At 42.8% G+C, this 26252-nt stretch overlaps 1 protein-coding gene across 3 annotated transcripts in view; it reads right to left on the bottom strand.

The window, feature by feature from the left end:
- SBF2 (SET binding factor 2) overlaps positions 1-26252 on the bottom strand; it is a 217628-nt gene that overhangs the window by 165780 nt on the left and 25596 nt on the right. For all 3 annotated transcript variants that reach the window (XM_035119334.2, XM_035119296.2, XM_035119305.2), the window contains exon 2: positions 7902-7987. In XM_035119334.2, the coding sequence (XP_034975225.1) occupies positions 7902-7987 (86 nt within the window). The remainder of the gene's footprint in view (positions 1-7901; positions 7988-26252) is intronic.

The raw sequence follows: 26252 nt of genomic DNA, 5'->3' as shown, positions 1-26252 counted from the left end.
TTGTTTTCAAAAGCTTTGGTAGCTGAAAGTATATAGATCAGCGTTTCTCAACCGCTGTTCCGCGGCACACTGGCTGGTGTGCCGCGACGTGCGGCGACGAGAAGGGTGATTTGCATTGTCACGTGCCTGGCGGCCGCCAATGATCAACACTGACCCTCCGGAAAGGAAGCCGGCCGGGTCACGACGCGGAGCGAGCGCAGCTCTCAACAGCCACCACCACGGGAGGGTGGTTTTAGACAAACTTAAAGAAGCTGGCTGGATGAGCTCAACCTGAAACTTGCTGAGCAAAGGATTGTGCTGGCAGAGAAATCAGCGGCTTGTGAAGCCTTATTACAGGAGATTGCAACCAACACAGCAATTGGCAAGTGTTTCTTACAGTCATAATTATATAGTCAATATAGGGCGGCACAGAGTTAAATTTTTTAACTTTTTTAATGGTGGTGTGCCTCGTGATTTTTTTCATGGAACAAGTGTGCCTTGGCCCAAAAAAGGTTGAGAAACACTGATATAGATTTATTTAAGCATAGTAAAGATGGAGGGAAAATATCTAGTTAACATGCAGGAAAAATAATGATAGAGATTAGCTCAGAACTTTGAAAATAAATGAATTTCAAAGCAGTGCTTGGAGCATTTCTCTTGCAGCAAATGTTAAAGCCAACTAATGGAAGAAGTTATTTGGAATTATTTCTGAAGTTGGTTAGAAAGGAATTGATTTTGCATTCCAATCAGACGTGTGCTAATATATATTATCTGTGTCATAAAAAAATTCCTTCAGTAGCACCTTAAAGACCAACTAAGTTTTTATTTTGGTATGAGCTTTCGTGTGCATGCACACTTCTTCAGATACAGTGAAATAGGAGTCCCCAGGCACTTATGTAGAGAAGGGGTGGGGAGGGGGTGGGGAGGGGGGATCACTCAGAAGGGTGGTGGAAATGGGTGATTGACTGACTGATAGCTGTTGATGACCGAAAACGACTGCAAATGGTTTTGCATGAAAAAGCAAGGGTAGAGATGGCTGAAGATCGCTTATCATGTATAATGAGATAAGAATCCGATATCTCTGTTCAAACCAGGTCCCTCCATGGTTTTGAGCTTGGTGATAAGTTGTAATTCAGCAACTTCTCTTTCCAGTCTATTTCTGAAATTCTTTTGTAGTAAGACAGCTACTTTGAGATCTTGTATAGAATGTCCTGGGAGATTGCAGTGTTTTCCTACTGGTTTTTCTGTCTTCTGGTTCCTGATGTCAGATTTATGTCCATTTATCCTTTGGCGTAGGGTTTGGCCTGTTTGTCCAATATAGAGAGCTGAAGGGCACTGTTGGCATTTGATGGCATACACAATGTTAGAAGATGAGCAATTAAATAGTCCTGGTATGTTGGATGTTGTTGGGGCCAGTAATGGTGTTGTCTGGGTGTATGTGGCAGCAAAGTTGGCATCTGGGTTTATTGCAGGCTCTGGTACCAGTGTCCATGTTAAGTCTGGTGGTTGTATTATTGTGGGTGAGGAGTTGTTTAAGATTGGGTGGCTGTCTGTAGGCAATGAAAGGTCTTCCTCCCAGAGCTTGAGAAAGGGAGCTGTCATTGTCCAGGAGAGGCTGTAGATCTCTGATGATGCGTTGTACTGTTTTAACTTGGGAGCTGTATGTGATGACTAGTGGTGTTCTGTTATTTTCTTTTTTGGGTCTGTCTTGCAGCAGGTTCTCTCTAGGTATCTGTCTGGCTCTGTTGATCTGTTATTTAACTTCATCAGGTGGGTATTTTAGTTCTAAAAAGGTTTGCTGTAGATCTCTTAGGTGAGATTCTCTGTCTGTAGAGTTGGAACAGATGCGGTTGTAACGTAGGGCCTGGCTGTATACGATGGATTGTTTGGTATGTTTGGGATGGTAGCTAGAAGCATGTAGATATGTTTGTCGGTCAGTTGGTTTTCTGTATAAGGTGGTGTCTATATGTCCATCCTGTATTTTTATAGTAGTGTCCAAAAAATGTATTTCTTGCATAGATTGGTTCATTGTTAGGTTGATGGTGGGGTGAAAGTCATTGAATGTCTGGTGGAAGGTTTCCAGGGTCTGTTGTCCATGTGTCCAGATAATAAAAATATCGTCAATGTATCGCAGGTACAGGAGAGGTCTGAGTGGGTAGGAGTTAAGGAAACGTTGTTCTAAATCTGCCATGAAGATGTTGGCATACTGTGGGGCCATGCGGGTGCCCATGGCTGTGCCGCTGATCTGGAGGAACAGGTCATCACCAAATTTGAAGTGGTTGTGGGTAAGGACAAAGTGGCAGAGTTTGGTAGCAAAGTCCGCTGTGGTTTTATCTGAAATGGTGTTCCTTATGGCTTGTAAACCATCATTGTGTGGGATGTTGGTATATAGAGATTCCACATCCATAGTGGCTAGTATAGTATTGTTAGGAAGATTGTTCAAATATTGTATTTTCCTCAGAAAATCTGTGGTGTCACGTACGTAGCTGGGAGCACTGATAGCATATGGTTTCAGAACAGAGTCCATATAGCCGGAAACACCCACTGTAATGGTGCCAATACCTGAGATGATGGGGCGTCCTGGATTTCCTGGTTTGTGTATTTTGGGTAGAAGATAGAAAGTTCCTGGCCGAGGTTCCGCTGGTGTGTTTGTGAGGATCTGTTCTTGGATGTGTAGGGGTAGCTCCTTAATAATCTTGTTCAGTTCTTTTTTGTATGCTTGTGTGGGGTCTGAGTCCAATTTCATGTAAAAGGCAGTATTGGAAAGTTGTCTGTGGGCCTCCTGGATGTAATCAGTTTTGTTCATGATGACGACAGCTCCACCCTTGTCTGCCTCTTTAATTATAATGTCTGGGTTGTTCCTGAGATTTTCTATGGCTCTCCTTTCAGCATGGTTTAGATTTTGTTGTAAGCGATGGTGTTTTCTGGTCACATCCGTTTGGATTCTGTGGCGGAAGCATTATCTGTGTCATTAGTCTTGTTAGTTTCTCTGCGGCAAGAAGCTCCGCGTTGCTCTAGTTACGGACTTTTAGGGGTGCGAACAGCACCCTGGAACGGATTGTGTCCGCAACTAGAGGTACCACTGTCTAATGCATCCAGCTGGTTTTCCCAACTTCACTTTCATTCCAATTCAAGTACAGTGGTACCTCGGTTTAAGTACACAATTGGTTCCGGAAGTCTGTACTTAACCTGAAGCGAACTTTCCCATTGAACGTAATGGAAAGTGGATTAATCTATTCCAGACGGTCCGCGGAGTACTTAAACTGAAGCATACTTAACCTGAAGCGAACTTTCCCATAGAAAGTAATGGAAAGTGGATTAATCCGTTCCAGACGGGCCCGCGGAGTACTCAACCTGAAGCGTACTTAACCCAAAGTATGAGTGTAATTGGTTCTGGAAGTCCGTACTTAACCTGAAGCGTACTTAACCTGAAGCGAACTTTCCCATTGAAAGTAATGGAAAGTGGATTAATCCGTTCAAGATGGGTCCGCAGAGTAATTAAACTGAAAGTACTCAAACCGAAGCGTACTTAAACCGAGGTATGACTGTACTGTGTGGATATGGAGCTATTTTAAGTTCATTGTGTATTTTATTATTAGTTTTAAATTTATCTCTTGTCCAGTTCAGTATTTTTAGGGTGCTTGTGACAGAAACTAAAATAAATAGATTTGCTATACTGCTAAGTCCGTACTTAACCTGAAGCGTACTTAACCTGAAGCGAACTTTCCCATTGAAAGTAATGGAAAGTGGATTAATCCATTCCAGATGGGTCCGCCGAGTAATTAAACTGAAAGTACTCAAACCAAGGTGTACTTAAACTGAGGTATGACTGTAGTGGCATGAAGATCAGGGAAAAAATCCAGAATTCCTTGCTAAGATTTTCAAAATAGTGGCAAGCAGTTGTTGTTTTTTAACAGGATGTTAGGATCTGTACAGGCAACACTTCTTCGTTCCTGCTTACTATTCCAAGGGTAGAGATAGGCAAAGTTCCTCAGGTATGTGTAGTCCCACCACTGCTTCACAACCCTGCAGGGCTTCCAAAAGATTTAGACAGTTTATAAGAAAAGGCTATAAGGCTACGGTTATGCTGACATGGGACCACCCAAAGAGATTTGGGCAAACTCCTGCAATTGCAAGAGGAGGAAGGGGAAACTGGAAGGAATTCATATTGAAAAATAAATGAAAGGCGTACATATCTCCCTCTTCATGGTTTCTACTGCCAGACAACCATAGAATGATGAAACGCAAAGAGAACAAATGTTAGCCAAAGTCAACCCAATAATATAGGGGGCATCAACACCACTCAAGGCTGCCCAAAAAAATAATGAGTAATAAAAATTGTAACTGAATTGCAGAGACTAGAGAAGGAAACATAGCACAACAAGCAGATGGAATAAAGAAAGAAGAACCTGAGAAATGCTGGGGGACCTTTTCAGAGGAGTACAGAACTAGGAGGAAAATATTGTATAATATTGTGGGAGAATGCGAAGCTTTTTGAAGCTCAACAGGGCAATAAATTTCCTTACATGAGGAGGGAGGGAGTGGATGCTATACTGCAATGAAGGAACACACATTTTCTCATCCTCCTAAACGCAAAGATGGGGTCCTCCATGAAGGGAAATAAAAGCAAGTCTCAAAGGCACAAGTCTGGTGGAATTACTAGCAGCAAGTGAGGCAGCTTGGGTCTGTGGTCAGTGTCTGGATGGGAAACACCTGAGAACCTCATGTACACTGCCTTTTGTTCGGAAAAAACATGATGCAAATGTACCAACTAATTAGATCCCAGCTGTAATCAGGGACTGACTGAGAGACAGGAAAATGTAGTCCATAAATCTTACTGAAGTCCCTGAATATTCATCTAAACATTTAAAATTTCTTAATAGCTTTAAATACATTTAAGTCAAGGATGCCATGTTAGATATATAAACCATTATTCACTCTTCAGTAAATTCTGAAACATCCTCACGACCAAGTAATTCCTGAATCCTTATTTTCAAAAGGCCCAAGAAATGTGGAAGTCCTCTTGGAAAGTTCTCAGTTGTTGACAACTATGAAAATCTAAATTTACTGGGGATCATTTTATTGTATATATACTGTAATTTCAGAATTTATTGTTTTCACAGTATTCTGTTCTCACAAAATAGCTTCAGTTATATTAGGCAAAATTCTTGGATCACATCACTAAAAATATTTTCCTAACAATGTGATTTTTACAAGTCACAGAAAATATGTTCTCAGAGTATTTACTACAACATTAAAAATGAAGAAACAATCCAGTACGTTATAAAACTATGCTACAGAACCACCTACAGTTATTTTACTAATTTCAAACCACAGTTTATGGAGAATTGGCTACTGACTTCAGCAATGAAAGTTGAATCATAGAAAATAATATGCCATAGGAGCTTTTTTCAACTGGAATTAAAGCAAAGTAAAACTTTGATATTTACACATTGTTCTCTGGTGGGACTTTAAAAAGGGTGGCTGATATCAATTTGAATTACTTCATTCAAGAAGCTAGCAAATGCTAGGGCATAAGAAGATCCACAACACTTCCTAGAAACCAAAATGCAAGTTATATATGGTGATGTCAGAATGTCATCATTGGTAGAAATGAAGGACCTCAGTTATTATTGCAATGCACACATTTGCAAGTATATTCTATAATAATAATAATAATAATAATAATAATAATAATAATAATAATAATAATAAATTTTTATTTATACCCCGCCCTCCCCAGTCAAAAAACCAGGCTCAGGGCGGCTGACACCAACAGAATTACAATAAAACATAAAAACAATTAATTAAAATACAGATTAAAATACAGTATTAAAATTTAAAGTGCGGCCTCAATTCAAATATTCCATAAATCCAAGCCACGAGGGAGGAAAAACACAGGGGTCAAGCTGAGTCTAACCCAAAGGCCAGGCGGAACAGCTCTGTCTTGCAGGCCCTGCAGAAAGATGACAAATCCCGCAGGGCCCTGGTCTCCTGGGAAAGAGCGTTCCACCAAGTTGGGGCCAGTACTGAAAAGGCCCTGGCTCTAGTAGAGGCCAATCTAGCCATCTTATGGCTCGGGATCTCCAGAATATTGTTGTTTGTCGACCTTAAGGTCCTCCGCGGGGCATACCAGGAGAGGCGGTCCCGTAGGTATGAGGGTCCCAAGCCGCATAGGGCTTTAAAGGTCAAAACCAGCACCTTAAACCTGATCCTGTACTCCACCGGGAGCCAGTGCACCTGGTAAAGCACTGGATTAATGTGATCCCGCAGCCGGGACCCCGTAAGGAGCCTCGCCGCAGCATTCTGCACCCGCTGGAGTTTCTGGGTCAGCTTTAAGGGCAGCCCCGCGTAGAGCGAGTTACAATAGTCAAGCCTGGAGGTGATCGTCACATGGATCACTGTGGCCAGATCGGGACGAGAGAGGTAAGGGACCAACTGCTTGATACGGCGGAGATGGAAAAATGCCACCTTTGCTGTGGATGCAACCTGCGCCTCCATGGAAAGGGAGGCGTCAAAGGTTACACCCAAACTCTTGACAGAAGGCGCTGGCACCAATTGAGCCCCTGCAAGAGATGGGAGTTGGACCCCCAACCCCATGTCGTCCCGACCCAGCCAGAGGACCTCTGTCTTCGAAGGATTTAGCTTCAGTCGGCTCCCACGTAGCCATCCAGCCACAGCTTCCAAGCACCTGGTGAGTGTGTCCGGGGCCGAGGCAGGGCAGCCGTCCATCAACAGATAGATCTGGGTGTCGTCAGCATATTGATGACAACCCAGCCCAAAGCTCCGGACAATCTGGGCAAGGGGGCGCATAAAGATATTAAAAAGCATTGGGGAAAGGATTGCGCCTTGCGGGACTCCACACACCCTTATAGTCTGAAGGCAGCCCTGTTTAAGGAAGCTTTTAATATTTGATGAATTATTGTATTTTAATTAGGGGGTGCAGGTGGCACTGTGCTCTAAACCACTGAGGCTTGGGCTTGCCAATCAAAAGGTGGGCGGTTCTAATCCCTGCGACGGGGTGAGCTTCCGTTGCTCGATCCCAGCTCCTGCCAACCTAGCGGTTTGAAAGCATGACAAAAAGTGCAAGTAGATCAATAGGTACCGCTCCGGCAGGAAGGTAAACAGAGTTTCCGTGTGCTGCTCTGGTTTCACCAGAAGCGGCTTAGTCATGCTGGCCACATGACCCAGAAAAACTGTCTGCGGACAAACGCCGGCTCCCTCAGCCAGTAAAGCGATATGAGCGCCGCAACCCCAGAGTCATCTGCGACTGGACTTAAGTGTCAGGGATCCTTTACCTTTATTGTATTTTAATATTTTGCTGGAAGCCTCCCAGAGTGGTTGGGGAAAACCAGCCAGATGGGCGAGGTATAAATATTATTATTATTATTATTATTATTCACAGGTCAAGATGCTGGTCTCAAAAATCGCTGCTAGTAGAGGAGAAAAACAAAAACAAGCACCTAAAATTACAAATGCTAGTTGCATTTTAGGATGGTTTAAAAAAAACTTGACTATTAATAGATGTATTTTTTATTATGATTAATATCCAGAAATATGCTGCTGCATGTGCATGTCTTATGCATGCCTAGGTGCTCCACGGATGTCAGATTGTATATTTTGTCACAAAAGAACAGCAGTGGATCTTCTCCAACTTTTCATTCTTAAAGTCAGAGATCCAATGACTGATTCTTATGTAAGAAACATCTGGTGGCATAAATGAGGTGATTCTAATGTCACCTGGGTCCAGGATGACAGTAAGGAGATAGAAAAAGCTGATTTATCTCAAGAATTCACTAAAATCATGCAGACACGTTTTTCATACTGACATCCTCTCTGAAGATGATGTTGAAACTCTATTAATCTAGATCTACATGCAAGATTATTAAGCATCTACAAATGCATGTCACAGACCAACTTACCAACTCTATTCCCTGTGGAAAAGGAGTGTCATCCAAATCCTTTAAGGGAAATCTCTGGATTATTTTCCCCAGACCATCTCCTGATCCTAAAGTGAAAGAAAAGGGAGAGAGGGAGATTGTGAATAGTGATGTTTTGCTTTTTCAGTCAATAGTTTACACACATGAAAGAAGTAACAATCTAATACATACTTGCATCTGGTTAAACTGTGGCGAGAACCTTTAAGTTCTAGAAACTGTATTCAAGTGACTGCTGAAGACTGCAGAATTTAAGTTTCAGCAACACATACACATTACCCAATCTTGTTTTCAGAAACTATGTTCTGTATTTTTACACATAGCAGTAACATTAAGACCCAATGAATACTCAATGTATACTCTTAGACACAGGCATAACGATGCCACAATGCAATCATAAAAATTCTTAATTTTACTATGCACCCATCGTGGTACTTCCAGCACATCAACCACCATGGAGATTAAACCAGATAGGAAAATGTACAGTTGCATAAAAACACAAGGGGGAGCACATGAATGTGTCATCCCTACAGGAATATGTGACAGCACAGTACACAATCTATTTAGCATTTCCATCTTCCCTGTACATTTATGGCTTGCCTCTATTCAAGGTAATGTAACTTAACTTGTCCCTGAGCAAACTCCCACATGGCTTCCGTTCAGTCACTGCAGATCTGATGTTGAATGGAAGGTACATACTCAAGAGCCAATGCAAGTAAACTCCAGTTTTACTGTACTGTAAAATACTGCTTCATTGCAGCATATTACACACATTTTAATTTAGGGTAATATAATTAAATGGAACCCAGTGCTTGAAGCACCATAGAGTAAGCAAGAAAAGGAAGCTGTCTCTATCTTAGAGGTCAGTTAAATATACAATTTGTGTGTGTGTGTGTGTGTGTGTGTGTGTGTGTGTGTGTGTTTTCAGGAGGAGAGGCAGTTTTGTTTAAGTGCAGCATTTTAAGCAACATAATAAGTGCCCATGAGAATCAGATCAACCTAGTTCAGCATTCTGTTCCCACAGTAGCCAATCAGATGCCTATGGGAAGCCCACAAACATCACATGAATGCAACAGCAGTCTCTCCTTCATGATACTGTACCCCGAAACTGGGATTCAGAGGCATACTATCCCTGACACTGGAAGTAGTACAGCCACCATTGGCAGCCTTATCCTTCATGAATTTGTCCATTTCCTTTCAAAGCCATTGTTACAGTGAACCATGGCAGTGAATGCCATAGTTTAACTATGCATTATGTCACTCCTTAATCTCCCAACATTCACCTTCATTGGATGATATTCTGAGAGGGGAAGATCTTCTTAATCCACTTTCTCCACACTATGCATCCATTTTATACACCTCTTTCATGTCCCCCCCTTACTTGCTTTTTTTTCAAAACAAAGGGGCCCCAAACTTGTAATTTTCCCAACCCCTTGATCATTTTGGCTGCCCTTTTCTGAACCGTTTCCAGCTCTCTCTTTTTTTGGATGTGCGGCAATGAGAATTTTATATAGTATTCCAAATGCGGTTGCACTACAGATTTGAATCGAGGCACTGTAAGATTGGCAGTTTTATTTTCAATCCATTTCCTAATTATCCCCTGGAATCCAGCTCTTTCACAGCTGCTGCACATATTTTAAACAAGCTGTCTACTACAACCCCAAGATCCCTCTCCTGGTCAGTAACAGCCGGTTCAGTGCACTATTAGTGTTAATGTAAGATTAGGAATCTAACCTTAAGATTAGATCTGGTATCTGAAGAAGTGTGCATGCACACGAAAGCTCATACCAATGACAAACTTAGTTGGTCTCTAACGTGCTACTGGAAGGAATTTTTTTATTTTATATTCCTTGTTAAAGATCAGATTGAAAGAAATAGAACAGATATCCAGAATACAACTGGTTGTATCATCAAGGTTTAAACATGGAGTGATCTGAGGGATGAATTACAAAATTGCAAAATTACAAAAATGTAATATACAAAGTTATGTAGGAATACACCTGTAAGTCGCAGCAAATTTTGATTACATAGGACTGTATCCAATTGTGCCCCTGAACTTATATCAAGCTTCTGTGAATAGAATTGGGGGGGGGGGTAGTTTTTGCTGAGTCACCCTCCCCTCTGAATCCCTTCCACACAATCTGCCCCAGAGCACTGAGGACAGTTTGGAAAAGCATTGGGGGGGGGCTGCCAGAGAAGGGTGGAATTCAGAGAAATCACCTTCCACTGGATCCATGAGCTACTGGTTTCTTCAGTTGGTGAAACATCAGCAAAATGCATCAGTAGTTCTGTGCTCTTTTTTATTCTCCTTATATGAAGGTGATGTGGTATTTTAAGGTCAGGAGAAGGGAAAGGGGGGAGGGAGGGAGAGAGAGAGAACGAACATGACTTTATGTGGCTGCTGTATCAATGCCTGCTGTCTCCTGACTGGAATGTGTAGCGCAAGCTCATTTTGGCTGATTTTTCTGGCTTTGAAAAGGACAGGCACCTGGGGTGTTGCCATCCCAGAATATTGGGGAGGTGACTGGAAGTGGTAGCAGAAGCAGGCGGATGCTTAGCAGAGAATGAGTGAAGACTCTAAATACCATAACTGCTTCTAAGACTGCACTAATATTGCTGTACAACAGAGCGACTCCCTCCTATTTCAATGTAGCCTCCCAAGAACGAAGTCATCAAACATAAAATCAGGATATCAGACCTAACATCCACATTTCCCTCCAAAAATGCAGCACATTTTACTTTTAAAAAACATCTCAAGGGAAATGTACACACCAAATTCTTCAAATATTTTGATATAAATCTGTGATGATCCCTGATTATTCCTTGTTCCTTAGACCCATAAAGTCAACTCACAACATTAAACTGCAATAAAATTCCTAGCTCCCATAAATTCACTGGGTCATTGACTTTAACAATCTTCAACTGACTCGTTCAATTGCCAGCTAGTCTCTTGTTTTGGATATCTCTGATAACAGGATTTCTATCACACTGTAAATGCAAACACACACTTCATTTTACATTCTTAAACATAGCAACAAACAAGGTATTAGCAGAAAATGTTTTATTAGGAACATATGAAAAAAAAATTAGTAGCAGACCATGTCATTACCGAGGAGGCAGACTTAGTCGTTGTCTGAGGACTATCCCTGCCTCCAGGTCTGGTCCTGACCGGACGGATATTGGAATAGGCAAGGGATACCCACATGACCTGAAGGTGCTGCTGTGCAATGCCAGGTCGATGATGAATAAGACCACCGCCATTCACGACCTGATTGTGGATGGAGGATTTGACCTGGCATGTGTGACAGAGACCTGGTTGGAGGAAGCCGATGGGCCCGTTCTTGGCGCTGCTTGCCCACCAGGTTTCTCTTATGCACAGCAACCCAGGCCATCTGGGCGGGGAGGGGGGGTTGCAGTGATTTTTAGGAAGTCATTAGTTTGCACCAGGCGTCCTATTGGGAAGACCCAGTTCTCTGAGTGCATGTTCTGGAAGTTGGGCAATAGAGGCAGTACAGGATTCCTTTTGGTGTACCGACCTCCCCGCTGCACCAAGGATTCCCTGCCCGAGCTGCTTCAGGTCGTGTCGGATGTGCTCCTGGAGACACCTAGCTTGGTTGTCTTAGGGGATTTTAACATCCATGCCGACACGACCTTACAAGGAGCCGCTCGGGACTTCGTGGAAAGCATGGCCACCATGGGGCTGTCCCTGAATAAGTCTGGCCCAACTCATAGCCGCGGACATGCCTTGGACTTGGTGTTTACCTCTATGGATGTTGGTGATCTGACATTAAGTAAAAGCGAAACAAAAGAAGTGCCATGGTCAGATCACTTTCTGGTGCAACTGGACTTCTCCGCAACCCTTCCCCTCTGCAGGGAGGTGGGACCGATTCGGATGGTCCGCCCCCGCTACTTAATGGATCCAATTGGCTTCCAAAGAGTGGTAGGGGATGTTTTATCCCATGTCGATGGCCTTTCAGCTGATTCCCTGGTGGCCCGCTGGAATGCGGAGTTAACCAGCGCTATTGACTGTCTGGCTCCGAAGCGCCCTCTCAGATTGCATGGAGCCCGGACAGCCCCGTGTTTTTCCCCGGCGCTGAGGGCAATGAAACAGTCGTTGAGACGGCTAGAGCGCCGGTGGCGGAAAACTCATTTTGAATCAGACCGGACACGGGCTAGAGCTCAACTTCGAGCCTACCAAGTGGCAATGGCGACGGCGAAGAGGACCTTCTTCACCGTCTCCATCGCATCTGCAGAAAACAGCAGCAGGAGACTCTTCCAGGTGGTTCGCAATTTAGCGGAACCACCTGCTCCATCCGGGCCCAGTACGGGCCACATGATCTCCTGCAATGATTTTGCAAAGTTTTTTGCAGATAAAGTCGCTCAGATTCGGGAAGAGGTAGACTCCACCGTGGGAGCAGGGCCGGGGCGGGGGAGTGCTAGAGTCCTGTCTAGTCAAGTTTTGTGGGATCAATTTCAATCTGTTACCTCCGAGGATGTGGACAGGCTGCTTAGACGAATGAAACCAACCACCTGTCTCCTTGATCCTTGCCCATCCTGGCTTATAAAAGCTAGCCAGGAAGGGCTGGGCGATGGGCTTCGCGGGTTGGTAAATGCTTCTCTCCATGAGGGAGCCTTCCCAGACCCGCTGAAAGAGGCGGTTATTAAACCGCTTCTTAAAAAACCATCTTTAGATCCGGCCAATATGGCCAACTATCGCCCAGTCTCAAATCTTCCATTCTTGGGCAAGGTGATTGAGCGAGTGGTTGCGGAACAACTCCAGGCACGCCTGGAAGAAGCGGACCATTTGGATCCCTTCCAGTCAGGATTCAGGCCTCATCATGGGACTGAAACTGCCTTGGTCGCACTGGTCGATGATCTCCGGCGGGCTAGGGACAAAGGTAAGAGCTGTTTCCTTGTTCTGCTGGATCTCTCAGCGGCTTTTGACACCATCGACCATAACATCCTTCTGGACCGTCTAGAGGGCTTGGGAGCTGGGGGCACTGTCATGCAGTGGTTCCGCTCCTTCCTCCTGGGCCGTGTTCAGAAAGTGGTGGTGGGGGATGAGTGTTCAGACCCCTGGGCGCTCACTTGTGGGGTGCCTCAGGGTTCTGTCCTCTCCCCCATGCTTTTTAACATCTATATGCAGCCGCTGGGAGAGATCATCAGGGGGTTTGGGCTGGGTGTCCATCAGTATGCTGATGATACCCAGCTCTACCTCTCTTTTAAATCAGAACCAGTGAAGGCGGTGAAGGTCCTGTGTGAGTGCTTGGAGGCGGTTGGAGGATGGATGGCGGCTAACAGATTGAGATTGAATCCTGACAAGACAGAAGTACTGTTTGTGGGGGACAGGAGGCGGGCGGGTGTGGAGGACTCCCTGGTCCTGAATGGGGTAACTGTGCCCCTGAAAGACCAGGTGCGCAGCCTGGGAGTCATTTTAGACTCACAGCTGTCCATGGAGGCACAGGTCAACTCCGTGTCCAGGGCAGCTGTTTATCAGCTCCATCTGGTACGCAGGCTGAGTCCTTACCTGCCCAGTGACTGTCTCTCCAGAGTGGTGCATGCTCTAGTTATCTCTCGCTTGGACTACTGCAATGCGCTCTACGTGGGGCTACCTTTGAAGGTGACCCGGAAACTACAACTAATCCAGAATGCGGCAGCTAGACTGGTGACTGGGAGCGGCCGCCGAGATCACATAACACCGGTCCTAAAAGACCTACATTGGCTCCCAGTACGTTTCCGAGCACAATTCAAAGTGTTGGTGTTGACCTTTAAAGCCCTAAATGGCCTCGGTCCGGTATACCTGAAGGAGCGTCTCCACCCCCATCGTTCTGCCCGTACACTGAGGTCCAGCTCCGAGGGCCTTCTGGCGGTTCCCTCATTACGAGAAGCCAAGTTACAGGGAACCAGGCAGAGGGCCTTCTCGGTAGTGGCACCCACCCTGTGGAATGCCCTCCCACTAGAGGTCAAAGAGAACAATTACCAGACCTTTAGAAGGCATCTCAAGGCAGCCCTGTTTAGGGAAGCTTTTAATGTTTGATGGATTTCTGTATTTTAGAATTTCTGTTTTTTTGGAAGCCGCCCAGAGTGGCTGGGGGAACCCGGCCAGATGGGCGGGGTATAAATAAATTATTATTATTATTATTATTATTATTATTATTATTATTATTATTATTATTATAGCAAGCAAGGCTGGTTTCAAGTTCAACAGACTAATGGCAGTTATGACAACATTCCATAAATATTGGGAGGCAAACGTTCCTTGTCAAATCAAATTTCATTCAAACTTTTTTTTCACTTCCAGATTATAATGTAGTATTAATAAAGTCTTAAAAATTTGGAATGTATAACCTAGAAAATCCAAAATCAACTTGAATCAAAAGCAATCTTTCAGATCCTACCATGTTATTAAATCTACAGTTCTGTTTTAAATGGATCTTTTAGTGTGGCAGCACCTACACTTTGGAACTCCCTGCCTATTGATATCAGGATGCAACATTTTTGTTTAGGCAAACCTATCAAGACACACAGATTCAATGGATTTTAATCTTTTTTTCTTTTCTTTTTTTGTTACCATTGATTTTGCTCATCTTTTACTCATAAGGTGTGATACAAAGTTGCAACCCACTAGTTCAGCACCATCCATCTTTTCAACTGATTTTTCATTGGACTAATGGTTCCTGAAGGAACTCTGTTTATGGTCTTTGCCCAATAGCGCCATCATTCTTCACTATGTGAAGATCTCCATCAAATGACTATTCTTTCTCATCTTCTGCTGCTCATGCCCCAAACTACCTCCCACAAAACATATTCAGAACACATTCTCTTTCTTCTCTTCAAAGCCCATCCCTTTCTCAGGAAGCCTTTGATACAATCCCTTGTCTTCATCTTTTACTGCAGAGCTTTCCAAGCAGTTCATGTTGGTGACAAACTTTTTAGACATGCATCATCTTGCAACATAGTAATTCAGTTTTACTAGCAAACCGGGAGTTAAACTAACCCCCTAGAGGGGATACAGACACAAATCGCATGACACACTTACACACTGCACCTGACACACTAACATGTCGCAACACAGAGTTTGGAAAGCTCTGCCTTACTGAAATAGAGTAGATATACATTAACTAAACTGACTGCATACCCTCTTATTTCATCCTTCTCACTTAGCCCATAGCCTTCTTTGTGTTGAGCCTCAGAGGACTGTAAGCTCCTTTTTGTAACTTCATAAAGTTCCATGGGCGTACCCAGCGTGGGGCGGGGGAAGCTGCCCCCCCCCAGAAGCAGGGCCGGCGCATCCAAGAGAGGAACTGCCATTGAGCACAGCGAGCCAAAACGCACATAATTACGCACGGGATTGCGCCCTGTGCAAGACCTCATCCTTAAATCGCTATGGATCCTCAGGCCACCAGAGGCACGCTCCTGGGTTTCTCAACTTTCCTGATTGAGAGCAGGGGCTGTTCCGGGGCCTCATCGCGCCACGCGGTAATCACTTCCTGCTCCTCCCCTTCGCTGCTCGCCTTTCCGGGACTTGGGAGAGCCTGAGTTTCCCCCGCAGGCTCCAGTGGCGCTGTGTGCCGTTTTCAAACACCAAGCCTGCAGCCGCAATTGGAAGGGTGCAAGGAGATGGCGTTGCCTTAGAAAAACAATAACACCCGGCTCTTTGCGCTGCCGGGAAACACCCGCTATGGGAAGGTGAGTGTGGAGAGAAGAACAAAGAGCCTGTAGCAGGAGGGATGCAGGGAACTTGGGGATTTCCGGGGCGACAGCGGGGAGCTGCGTTCATACGTGTGGAGTTCTCCCGAGTGCCTGGTGGGTTCTGAAATAAAAACAGGACGAGGAGAAGGCAGGAAGTAGGCAAGCAACGCCTCCCACCTGCCCTCCACGGTTTATAGGGTTGTCGGATCGCTGCAAGTTTGTGATGCTACCAAGGGCAAGTGACAACCGGAGTTGCCTTCCTTCAAAAACAAAAACGAAAAACTCCATATCAGTTCCCAATAAGGGGCATAATCACATTTGTTTTCAAATGCTGTATGCCATGGAGGCAAACTTTAATTCATTTCTGTACAACAGGCTTTGCTAAGCTGATTCCCCTGTGTGTGCTTTGGACTACAACTCCCATCTGCCTCTGGCAGCGCAGTTGTGGTCCAAAGCACGTGGAAGGTGCCAGGCTGGCGAAGGATGCTGTTCATTCATAATATGAGTGCCCATGTGCGTATGGGATATGCCTTGTCCTTGCTCTTGCGTAACCACAGCTGGTCCTCAGCGGGCTCATTGAGAATGTCCCTTTTTTCAGTTGCTTGTCCTGATCTTTCTCTGATCCGCCTTATTATTTCCCTGGATTTTCCCCCTTTTGGTGTCATTGGACCGGAGTCAGTTTCACCTGGGCTCCGTAGCCCCGCCCACGTTCCCACTTTGCGGCCCCTCCCCTCCCATGCCATGGGCCTGCCCCTTGCCCCCCCCCTAGTTTTGATCCTGGGTACGCCCCTGTAAAGTTCCATGCACATCAAGCTTCTTTGAGTAATTCCACCCTTACACATCATTCTTTCAGTGCTAGAAAAAAACAGTTAGGCCTCAGTTGTGAGTTATGATTACCAATTTGTCATTTTTGTGGTCCTGCAGTGCCCTAAACACAACTGCTCCCAGATTCAGATTTGCAAAGTATAGATCTTAACTCCTATCTCCAATGTGAATACCTCTCACTAAAGTCTCACAACTTTGGAGCTCCCTCTAGGACAGCTTTCCCACTCCTTTGCCCTCCAAATGATATGGATCACAACCTGCATCAGCCCTAGTCATCATGGCAGTCAGGGATGGTAGGAGTTACAGTCCAAAACATGTGAAGGGCACCAGTTTGGGAAGGTGGTACTAGGACCAAAAAAATGATTACCATATACTGGAACAGTCACTTTCCTCTCTGGGCTCATTCAGTCTTGGAGACAAGAAATCTCAGTCTTCTAGCCTGAATGAAGAGGGTATGCCATGTGACAGTAACAATGGTGACCCTGCAGGATGCTTGACCCTGCAATACACAGAATTCAATGCAAGAGAGGCTGAAACTAATTGCAAATTAGTAAGCAGTTGAGCTTCTTACAATGCCTATCATCTGGTGACATTATTACAGTAGGATGCAAAGAATCCAGTGGAAATCTGTGGGGCTCTCCTTGCTCCTCTCTCTCAGTGCAGATCTCTTAAACTCCCAAGAAAGTCATTCTATGGGTTAAGGAATCTCCAGAATAGCACTGGAGAGGGGCAGCAAGCAGGAGAGATAGTGTGATAAATCCCAGACCTTCCTACATGTAGAAGCATAATTACAAGAAGGAAAAGACTTCCTCATTTACAGTAACCTATCAGGGCCAGGATAACACACACACACACACACACACACACACAAACACACTTTTGTCCTTCCATACCAGTCCTGATGGTTAGAAACTTGCCTGTCTCAATGAATGAGCGTTTTCAAGTTTTAGCTGATTAATCTATCAAATCAGCTAAAGAATGGAGCCCTGCTTTTCTCATATACATGCAGGTACATATTTGAGGGGGGGTTGGGGGGAGGCTTAAAAATCAAAAAGGCCATTTGGGCTGCCCAAACACCTTGCAAATTTGCTGCTCTTTCTAGGTTTGAATTTTGTGTTTTTCATGACTGTGAACACACATGGAATTTAATGTCTAGCAAACTTCTGCCCAGTGCAAATATACATTTTATAAAAGCAAAGCACAACAGGTCTCCCCTCTTTCTGCATTTGTAATATCTATACATCAGCTCTTAATTATGGATACCAAACAAAATGGAACACTACATTAAGGGCCTATTATGCATTTGTGACACACAATCTATAAGAAAGACATGTTTTCCAAAATCATAAGAAAATTAATTTGATATTAACTTGTACAGTGCATCTGTGCTCATCAGATGAAGAATGTATTAAAATGTCCTAATGTTGATTTTAGAATCTTCCATGTGGACCAACATGGCTTTCAGTATTCAAATTGAGTTCTCTTTATATCTACTACTCTGAAACATCTGAACTGCTCCCTGAAACTAACTCTGGCCATACTGTAGCATTCACATATTTTATGAGAAAGTCTGTGAGCATACCATCTACAAAAAACGGGGGGTTGGACTTGAAGACCCTTAGGATTCCTTGCAACTCTATTCAAGGAAGAATCTTATGTCCCCATACACTCAACCTTCAACTAAAATTTTGTAAACAACCATTTTGGTTTAATTAATAAACACAGAACATTAAAATCTTGGCAAAGTTTTCTAGTTCCTGAACCTCAGTCTCCCTCAACTCCCTTCTTATATAAATCTTGGCTATTAAAGGTCACATGCCATCTCCTGCTTGCCCTTTAAATTCCACGAGCAAATTGTTAGTGCAACTTACATTCCAAATTAATGAGAAGTGCGATAAACTGTGCCTCTTTCCCTGTGAGGCATGGATAACAATATATTTAAGCTGCATTTATTTTTAACTCTGTGTTTAATGTTTGGGGTACAAATAGTTTGTCTAAAGTAATAAGTCACAAGCATTGGGTATATACATACAGATACACACATACACACTTATATATGTGCACATTCATATATGCATTCTAACTTGTGTGAAATTATGGATTGTGTGTGATGCAGAAAAGCAAAGCTGCAGTATCATTACAGTATAATATAAAATGACACTGCAAACAAATCTACAACAATGCAATGAATAGTATTGGCACTTCAAACAGTTTCATAGCATTCAAGCTGGTTTGCAAGATGAATTACAACAGTAAAAGAAAGCATCATCTAAATATAACTATGAGCTAATCCCCACTATACAAACTGTAATCAATTATGCAGCTAAAATTAATGATATAAACTGCACAGAAAATAAATATACATGGTCCTGCCTTTATAAAAAGGAATATTTACTATACTGGCTTTTAACTGACGGAAAGAGATATTTCCCATTTTTATTCTTTCAGTAGCTGTAGCAGGACTGACTAGCCGTTTTTTGGTCCATAGGTAAAATTAAAGGTTGGTCACTCCTCCAAGGGTAACATGCTATCAGTGGTCATGGCAAAAGTGGTCACCAAGCATGCATCTGCATACTGTACTGCATTCACCATACATTCCACACATATAAAGCCCCGTACGTAGGAACAAATCATACTTATTCCTGCAGTGCTGAGCTAGGTGTACTGTATATGCTAAACCTCTCCTCCATATCAAGCATTGTGATACTTCACACTGCAGGTGTGGGATCCCATGCTTGCTCTTTACTTTAAAAAAAAAAGTCATCCACATATTTTACAATATGGCTTTTACTTGCTATACTACATCATCCAACCAAAGTTCTTGTAAGTATCGTGCAGACCTTCAAAAGAGTGGAAAACCACAGTCATAGCCTGCAATTTTATCAACATTGCCTTATTTATTTGTTTTTAATCTATTTTTCTTTTAACAGAATGCCAACTCCTCTCATCTGCCCTCTCCTTAGGAATGAAACTGGCTGTCCAGAGTTATTGTTGGTATCTGTCTGTCTTGGGAGACAATGGAAGAGTGCACCATCGGGGGTGAAGTCAAACCATTGGAGAACTACAGTGCCTGCTGCTGTGGCTGTAGAGCAGGCACCCCCAAACTTTGGCCCTCCAGATGTTTTGGCCTACAACTCCCATGATCCCTAGCTAACAGGACCAGTGGTCGGGGAAGTTGTGAATTGTAGTCCAAAACATCTGGAGGGCCAAAGTTTGGGGGTGCCTGCTGTAGAGGCCAATATGGGAGACACATGTTTTGCTACAGCTGGGGCAGATGAAGGCATCCTGTTGTGCTGATGCAGATGCATTACAGGAAGTTGTTTATGTGGTCTGTTTTGGAAGTTTCTGAAAGATTTATGCAAAAAATTTTACATCATTATTAACACTGTCAGGACAGCTGTCAGGAACTTCATAGAACACCTACCCCCAAAAAAGCATCTTCATCATAAGAAAAAATTGTCTGTCAATTGAAAAGAGACAGACACCTGCTCCTTGAAAAGCTAATCATGAGCAGTACTACAAACGCTTCTTTGAAAAAGCTATTTTTGGTAACTTCCTTTAGGAGTGTTTGAAAAACCCTGGTACAATGTAACCTAGTTTAAAAGATTACTGAATACTGGGGGGAAACTGTCAGTTTTAAAAAATCATTTACAAGTTCAAAAGGCACCAGAAAGTCGGGTGTGTCTAATTAGTAGAAAATGTAGCATTGCTCAAGAATATGCAAAAAAAAAAAAAAAACCACTTCTCGAGGGCCAGATGATAAGTTCAGCACAGGGCACTTCAACATTCAATATAAACAAAATCTTTCATATAAAAGATACAGAAGTAAAACACTTTAAAATTGTTTTATTAAAAAGAAGAGAAGGGACAAGGAAACTATGCAGGGAAAGCATAGATGGGATCTCAGCACTGTACAAATTAGGATGTTTGAAAGTCAATGCAATTAGTAGTTAACCCTGTGACACACAACTCCAACCCAAGCATAGGTCTGAGAGGTTTTCCACTTGTCCTGTGCGTGTGACATTTTAATGTATTTTAATCTTTGTTGTAAGCCGCCCAGAGTGGCTGGGGAAACCCAGCTGGATGGGCAGGGTACAAATTATTATTATTATTATTATTATTATTATTATTATTATTATTTGCAAAACAGATGCCGTATATATTACTAAATGCATACCATTAAAAACTTGCTAATGTCCAAGAAATAATCAACATATATTGCAGTAAGTCAGTTGTACTCTGGTATAATCAGCAGTGAATTATTTTCTTAGCCACATTGCTGATGCTTTGCATTTTCAAAAGAACAAGTCATTAGAATAAAAGACATAATAAAATTAAATGAGTCGAAATCTGAGACCAGGGATCTGATAACATTGCATTATGATCAGAGCTCCACAAATCCAGTCAGGTTTCTAATAACAGCCCTTTCCAAATCTGTGGGCGACCTCTTCCTCCATATTCTCTCTGGAGTAATGGAAAGATCATATACACTTCCCCATATAAATCTGAATTTAAGCCATGTTGCCTAAGTCTTCCAAATAACAGCAGTATGTTGGTCAGCTGATGAGGGATTATTGTCCTGAATGCCAACAAGGCCAGGGTAAAAGGTCTGTGCCAAAAACAACTGCCTCACTTATTTCAGAAGTCTTAGATACGTCTTAATCTGTTTGCATCCTTGAAAGGTATAAATGGATTATTTATTCCTAGCAGCTAACACAGACACAATGCAGTATTTGGAGATGAACAGTCAAGTTATCTGACCTGAAAGAACTGCTGCCAACTACGAGGCAGTATGCCTCTGAATGCCAGTTGCAAGTGAGCACAAGTGTGGAGTGTTGTGCTCATGTCCTGCTTCTGGGCTTTCTATATGCATAGAAATGGCCACTGAGAGAGCAGGGTGCTGGACTAGATGGAACTTTGGCCTGATCCAGCAAGTTTCTTCTTAAGTATTATGAGACAGTCAAAATGATAAACGAGGCCTATTTCTGTACGTACAAGTACACAGTTTTTAGTACTCTATGGCATGTTGTGCAGATGCCTGATGATCGTATTCCAAAGCAACTACTGTACTCTATTCCAAACTTTAAAATGGAAGGCGTAATGCTGGTGGTCAACAAAAGAGGTTTAAAGACTGTCTCAAGGCAAATCTAAAAAAAAATGTAGTATAAACACTGACAACTGGGAAACACTGACCTGCGAGAGCTCCAGTTGGAGAACAGCCTTTACCAAAGGTGTCATGGGCTTTGGAGACACTCGAACTCAGGACACAAGGGAGAAACGTGCTAAGAGGAAGGCATGCTTGGCAAATCTACACCATGATCAACTCCCGCCTGGAAACCAATGTCCCCACTGTGGAAGGATGTGTGGATCCAGAATTGGCCTCCATAGTCACTTATGGACTCATTGTTACAACCGTGTTTATGGAAGACAATCTTACTCGGCTATGAGTGATCACCAAAGAAGAAGAAGACTCTATGTCCTTTATATCATCATCTACCATATTTTTTGTTCCATAAGAAGCACTTTTTTCCTCCTAAAAAGTAAGAGGAAATGTCTGTGCGTCTGATGGAGCAAATGCATGGTCCCTGGAGCCGAATTGCCCAGGGGCTAAAGGCAGATCGTGCTTTTTTTATTTTAAGAAAAAGCTAAAGGCTAACAAGAGGGAATGAGCTGAGAAGAACCCTCTTCAGCAGCTGATTGCAAGAGATTGGGGAGGGAGATAAGGGAGCTAGCTCCCTTTCCGGCCCCTCCCAGCCCCTTGCCTAGGCCTCAATTTTTGTCTACAGAGGGAGACATGTGACTGGCTGGTTAGATTATCTGTCTGGAAACTGTAGAAATGGGTCCCTTTCCTTTCCTATACCGTAGAAGAAGCTGCAGAACTGTGAGCTGAACCCCATAAAAACAGGATTTTTTTTCCTTTTGCAAGGAAACTCAGCAACTTTGAGCTAATCCTAAAAAATGGAGCTTTGAAAAAATGGAGCTTTCCCCCTTTGCAAAAAAAGATGCACAACTCTGAGCTGACCCCCCCCCCAACAAAAAAAACCGGGGCTTTTCCCATTTGCAATAAAAGCTGCAAAACTTTGAGCTGATACTAAAAAAATGGAGCTTTCCCCCTTTGGCTGCCATGCCTAGGACAATTCAAGAAAGCAAAATATATGTTTTCTTGTTTTCCTCCTCTAAAAACTAGGTGTGTCCTATGGTCAGGTGCGTCCTATGGAGCGAAAAATACTGTAATTAATTGTGTTTCCATGCAAACTCTGTGAAACTGTTTCCAAATATCTTATCTAAATTTGTTTTTCTTTTCCTACAAAACAGCAGCTCTGAGCTACACCAATCTTTTATATATATCTGAAGATATCTGAAGAAGTGTGCATGCACACGAAAGCTCATACCAAAATAAAAACTTAGTTGGTCTTTAAGGTGCTACTGAATGAATTTTTTTATAAATGTAATGTTTGTTATAGTCCACTTTTCTTGGAAACCGCTTGACCAATTCTGCTCAAATTTGGACACAGCGTTCCTTGCCAATACGAGACTGTTTGCAGAACCTTAGATTGTTAAGATCCCACCCCCAACACACCTAAAAACGTGATTTTCCCTTTAAAAAAATTAAGGCAAAATATACCGCCCTCAAGTGGACATCAAAGGAACAGATGGCAAATATTGCCATAATCCCACCCACTCCTCCTCCTCCTCCTCCTAGCCCAAAGCCTTTACAGACTAGGCCGAATGGAGGTGCTGACTCACCTGGGTGGGGGTGGGGGGATTCACAGGGATGAGCCGGGGGGGCAGAATAGGTCATGGATCGGGACAGGGTGGGGGCAGTCACAGGGATTAGCAGCCACTGCAACGCGTGGCAGGGCCAGCTAGTACACTATACAAAAGACAATGCCAAATGACAACACACACAATAAAGAACTTCACCTTCAGTTAGGAAATGGCCAACAATGCAACCAAACCAGAACAGGTCCACTTATCAGTATTGCCATTAGCCATGCACTCATAAGCAACACAACATGTACTGTACTTATCAGTATTGCCATTAGCCATGCACTCATAAGCAACACAACATGTACTGTACTTATCAGTATTGCTATTAGCCATGCACTCATAAGCAACACAACATGTACTGTACTTATCAGTATTGTCATTAGCCATGCACTCATAAGCAACACAACATGTACTGTACTATAGGTCCGGGATCAGTTTTTGGATGTAGTGGTGGACTGGATAAAGGCTAATAATTTGTGATTGAATCCCAACAGGATAGAACCCTTGAAGGGGGGGATGCCTGTTTGGGGTGTGTTTGCATTTCCGTTGAAGGAACAAGTGCATAGTTTGGGGCTGCTTCTGGGTCAATCACTGTCACCACAAGTGACCACAAGTGACCTCAGCGGCTGGGAACACCTGTACCACCTTTGGCTGGTTCATCAGCTGTGCCTGTTCATGGACATGGCCAGCCTGGCTATACTGACCTATTTGTTGATAACCTTTAGCTTGGATTTGGCTACTGTTAAAATTGATCCAGAACTCATGGTCATTCATCACATCAAAGCAAAGCATATCCAAGTGTCTGCCACTAACCAGGGCATTAAAAGTCACTGGAATGCTGCATCCCCTAGCTTCTAAGAAAACCATAATGACAGGAGCAAGAACAGCCTGGCAAGAACAGCCAGTGAAAGAGAAGTTGCCATAATGTTTGCTTTCCTCTTCCTGCTTTCCCAGGACCACATCAGCAAGACTGAAATGGTGGGTCTTGTAATCTGAACAGGATCATTATACACACTGCCGAGGCTTACGCTCTGGAAGGTCACTTTGGTGCTGCTAACACAGCAGTTTGACTTCAACCCTGGAGGTGCACTCCACTATCTCTCAAGACAGATGGATGCCAACAATATCAGAAGGTCTTCTTAAACAGTAGGTACCTAACATCATGGTAGTAATTGTCTGCCTACAGTAGTTTTGGTTGACAATTTATTCCAGAGGACTAGATATGCAATACCAAAAGTGTACCTCTGAGGCATATGGTACTTTCAGCAGTGCCCCGAGAAGTCTAGTTGCTAGGCAGAGACATATGAAATGAGGCAGTCCCTTAAGGAACCCAGTCCCAAACTGCTAAGGGCTTTTCATACTAAAAATAAAACCTTGAACTTCACCTGGTAGCATACTGGCAGTCAGTGCAGTTCCCTCAGCAGACGTGCTATACAGCATTGACAGGATTCCCCAATCAACAACCTAGCTGTTGTCTTCTGCACCAGCTGCAGTTTCTGGGTTAAGCCCAAAGGACACCCCATTTATGGATATCCAAATAGCACTGATAATCTTTAAATAAATTGTTATAGTAATATATATTCTTTCAGATATAGGATTTTGATAACAGCTTTTGAAAATGAAATGTGGCCTATTTAATATTTGGAGTGGGGGGGGGACAGTCTTGTTTCCATGTAAACAATCAGAATGGGCACTCATACTACCTTTGCTAGGTAAATTAAATGCAATTGAATATGCTTCTGAATGCTTTGTTCCAAAATTAGCTCCATGAAGGATCAGCCATAAAGTAGCCTTAAAACTGTTAATTAATAACTAGTGGAATATTGCTAGAGAAATCAGCTGTAAAATTTGCACATGTCTATAAAACAGAAGTTCAAGTTAATGCTTTAAAGATTATGTTAAAAATATAATTTACCATTTTCATATAAATAGTAATATTCTGGCATAACAATATTGGTTAATGAAGTTTAAGAGTAAACCTAGGGAAAATTTCTAAATAGCATACCATACATGTGATGCAGAATGCATTCCATTCTCCACAAATGTCAAACTTTTGAATCGTCATAATACAAAACACTATCTCTCCACCAACATGTAAGATTTGGTTTTCTAGCAAAGAACCACAGCCAAACCGTAAGTGTTGTATTTCAGAGAGGCATGTTCTCCAATATTTAGCTGGAAAACATGGAGGGAGGCTAAGAGTATTTTAAATATTTGCTGACAACATGAACTACCAAATTAAGGTTATAATCACCATTATTCCTTCATTCACAGGTATTCACTACTCAAGGAACAACGGGCAAAGAATAGACAAGTTCTGCTTCAATAAAGAGAAATCAGAATATTAAATAAAGGCTGTGAACAACCATAAAATCATAGAATTGTAGATTTGGAAGGGACCACAAGAATCATCTAGTCCAATCGCCTGCTATACCCGAATCTGTCTGAACAATGTAAAGCAGAATGATGATCATTTAATAATTATAGACATGAAATTTTACTCTCTTGAATGGAAAAGAACTGAAGAAAACTGACATATCTGCATTTTTGTGGTGTCTGGCACATATTCAAGTATTGGCTTTAGGTTCATGCCCTAAACAGCACAACATTAAACTTTCATATTTATCCCCATTACTTGGCTAGGCTGATTGTAGGTTAATTTATTATGAATTGGGAAAGACTATTCAAACAGTCTTACTTTGCAACAATAATTTTCACATATTTTTGTGGTGTGGAAAACAGCTGGTACTATAGTTCAACATTCAAAAGGCAAAGCGGTCTTCAAAAGTCCGATTCCATGCCAAATGACGCAAATTAACAATTACAAACTAAAGAAAAGTTAGTTTCCAGACTTTGACATACTGAGAATAAAGTCTCACCAGTTCCAAGTACTTTGGATTTTTGGATTTAAACCCAATATATAAATTAAGCATGTCAGAATGGCTTCATCCAAGCATCTGGAAAATGCCTTGTGATTAGCAAAATATCTGAAAAAAGCGCAATGAAAATATTTTCCAACAAAAGAAGCCAATTTACTCAGAACAACAA

Source organism: Zootoca vivipara, chromosome 1, assembly GCF_963506605.1.
Source record: "Zootoca vivipara chromosome 1, rZooViv1.1, whole genome shotgun sequence".
In the NCBI taxonomy this organism is placed as follows: Eukaryota; Metazoa; Chordata; class Lepidosauria; order Squamata; family Lacertidae; genus Zootoca; species Zootoca vivipara.
Note: the sequence above shows the minus strand (reverse complement) of the source record. Positions and strands in the feature narration are given on the sequence as shown.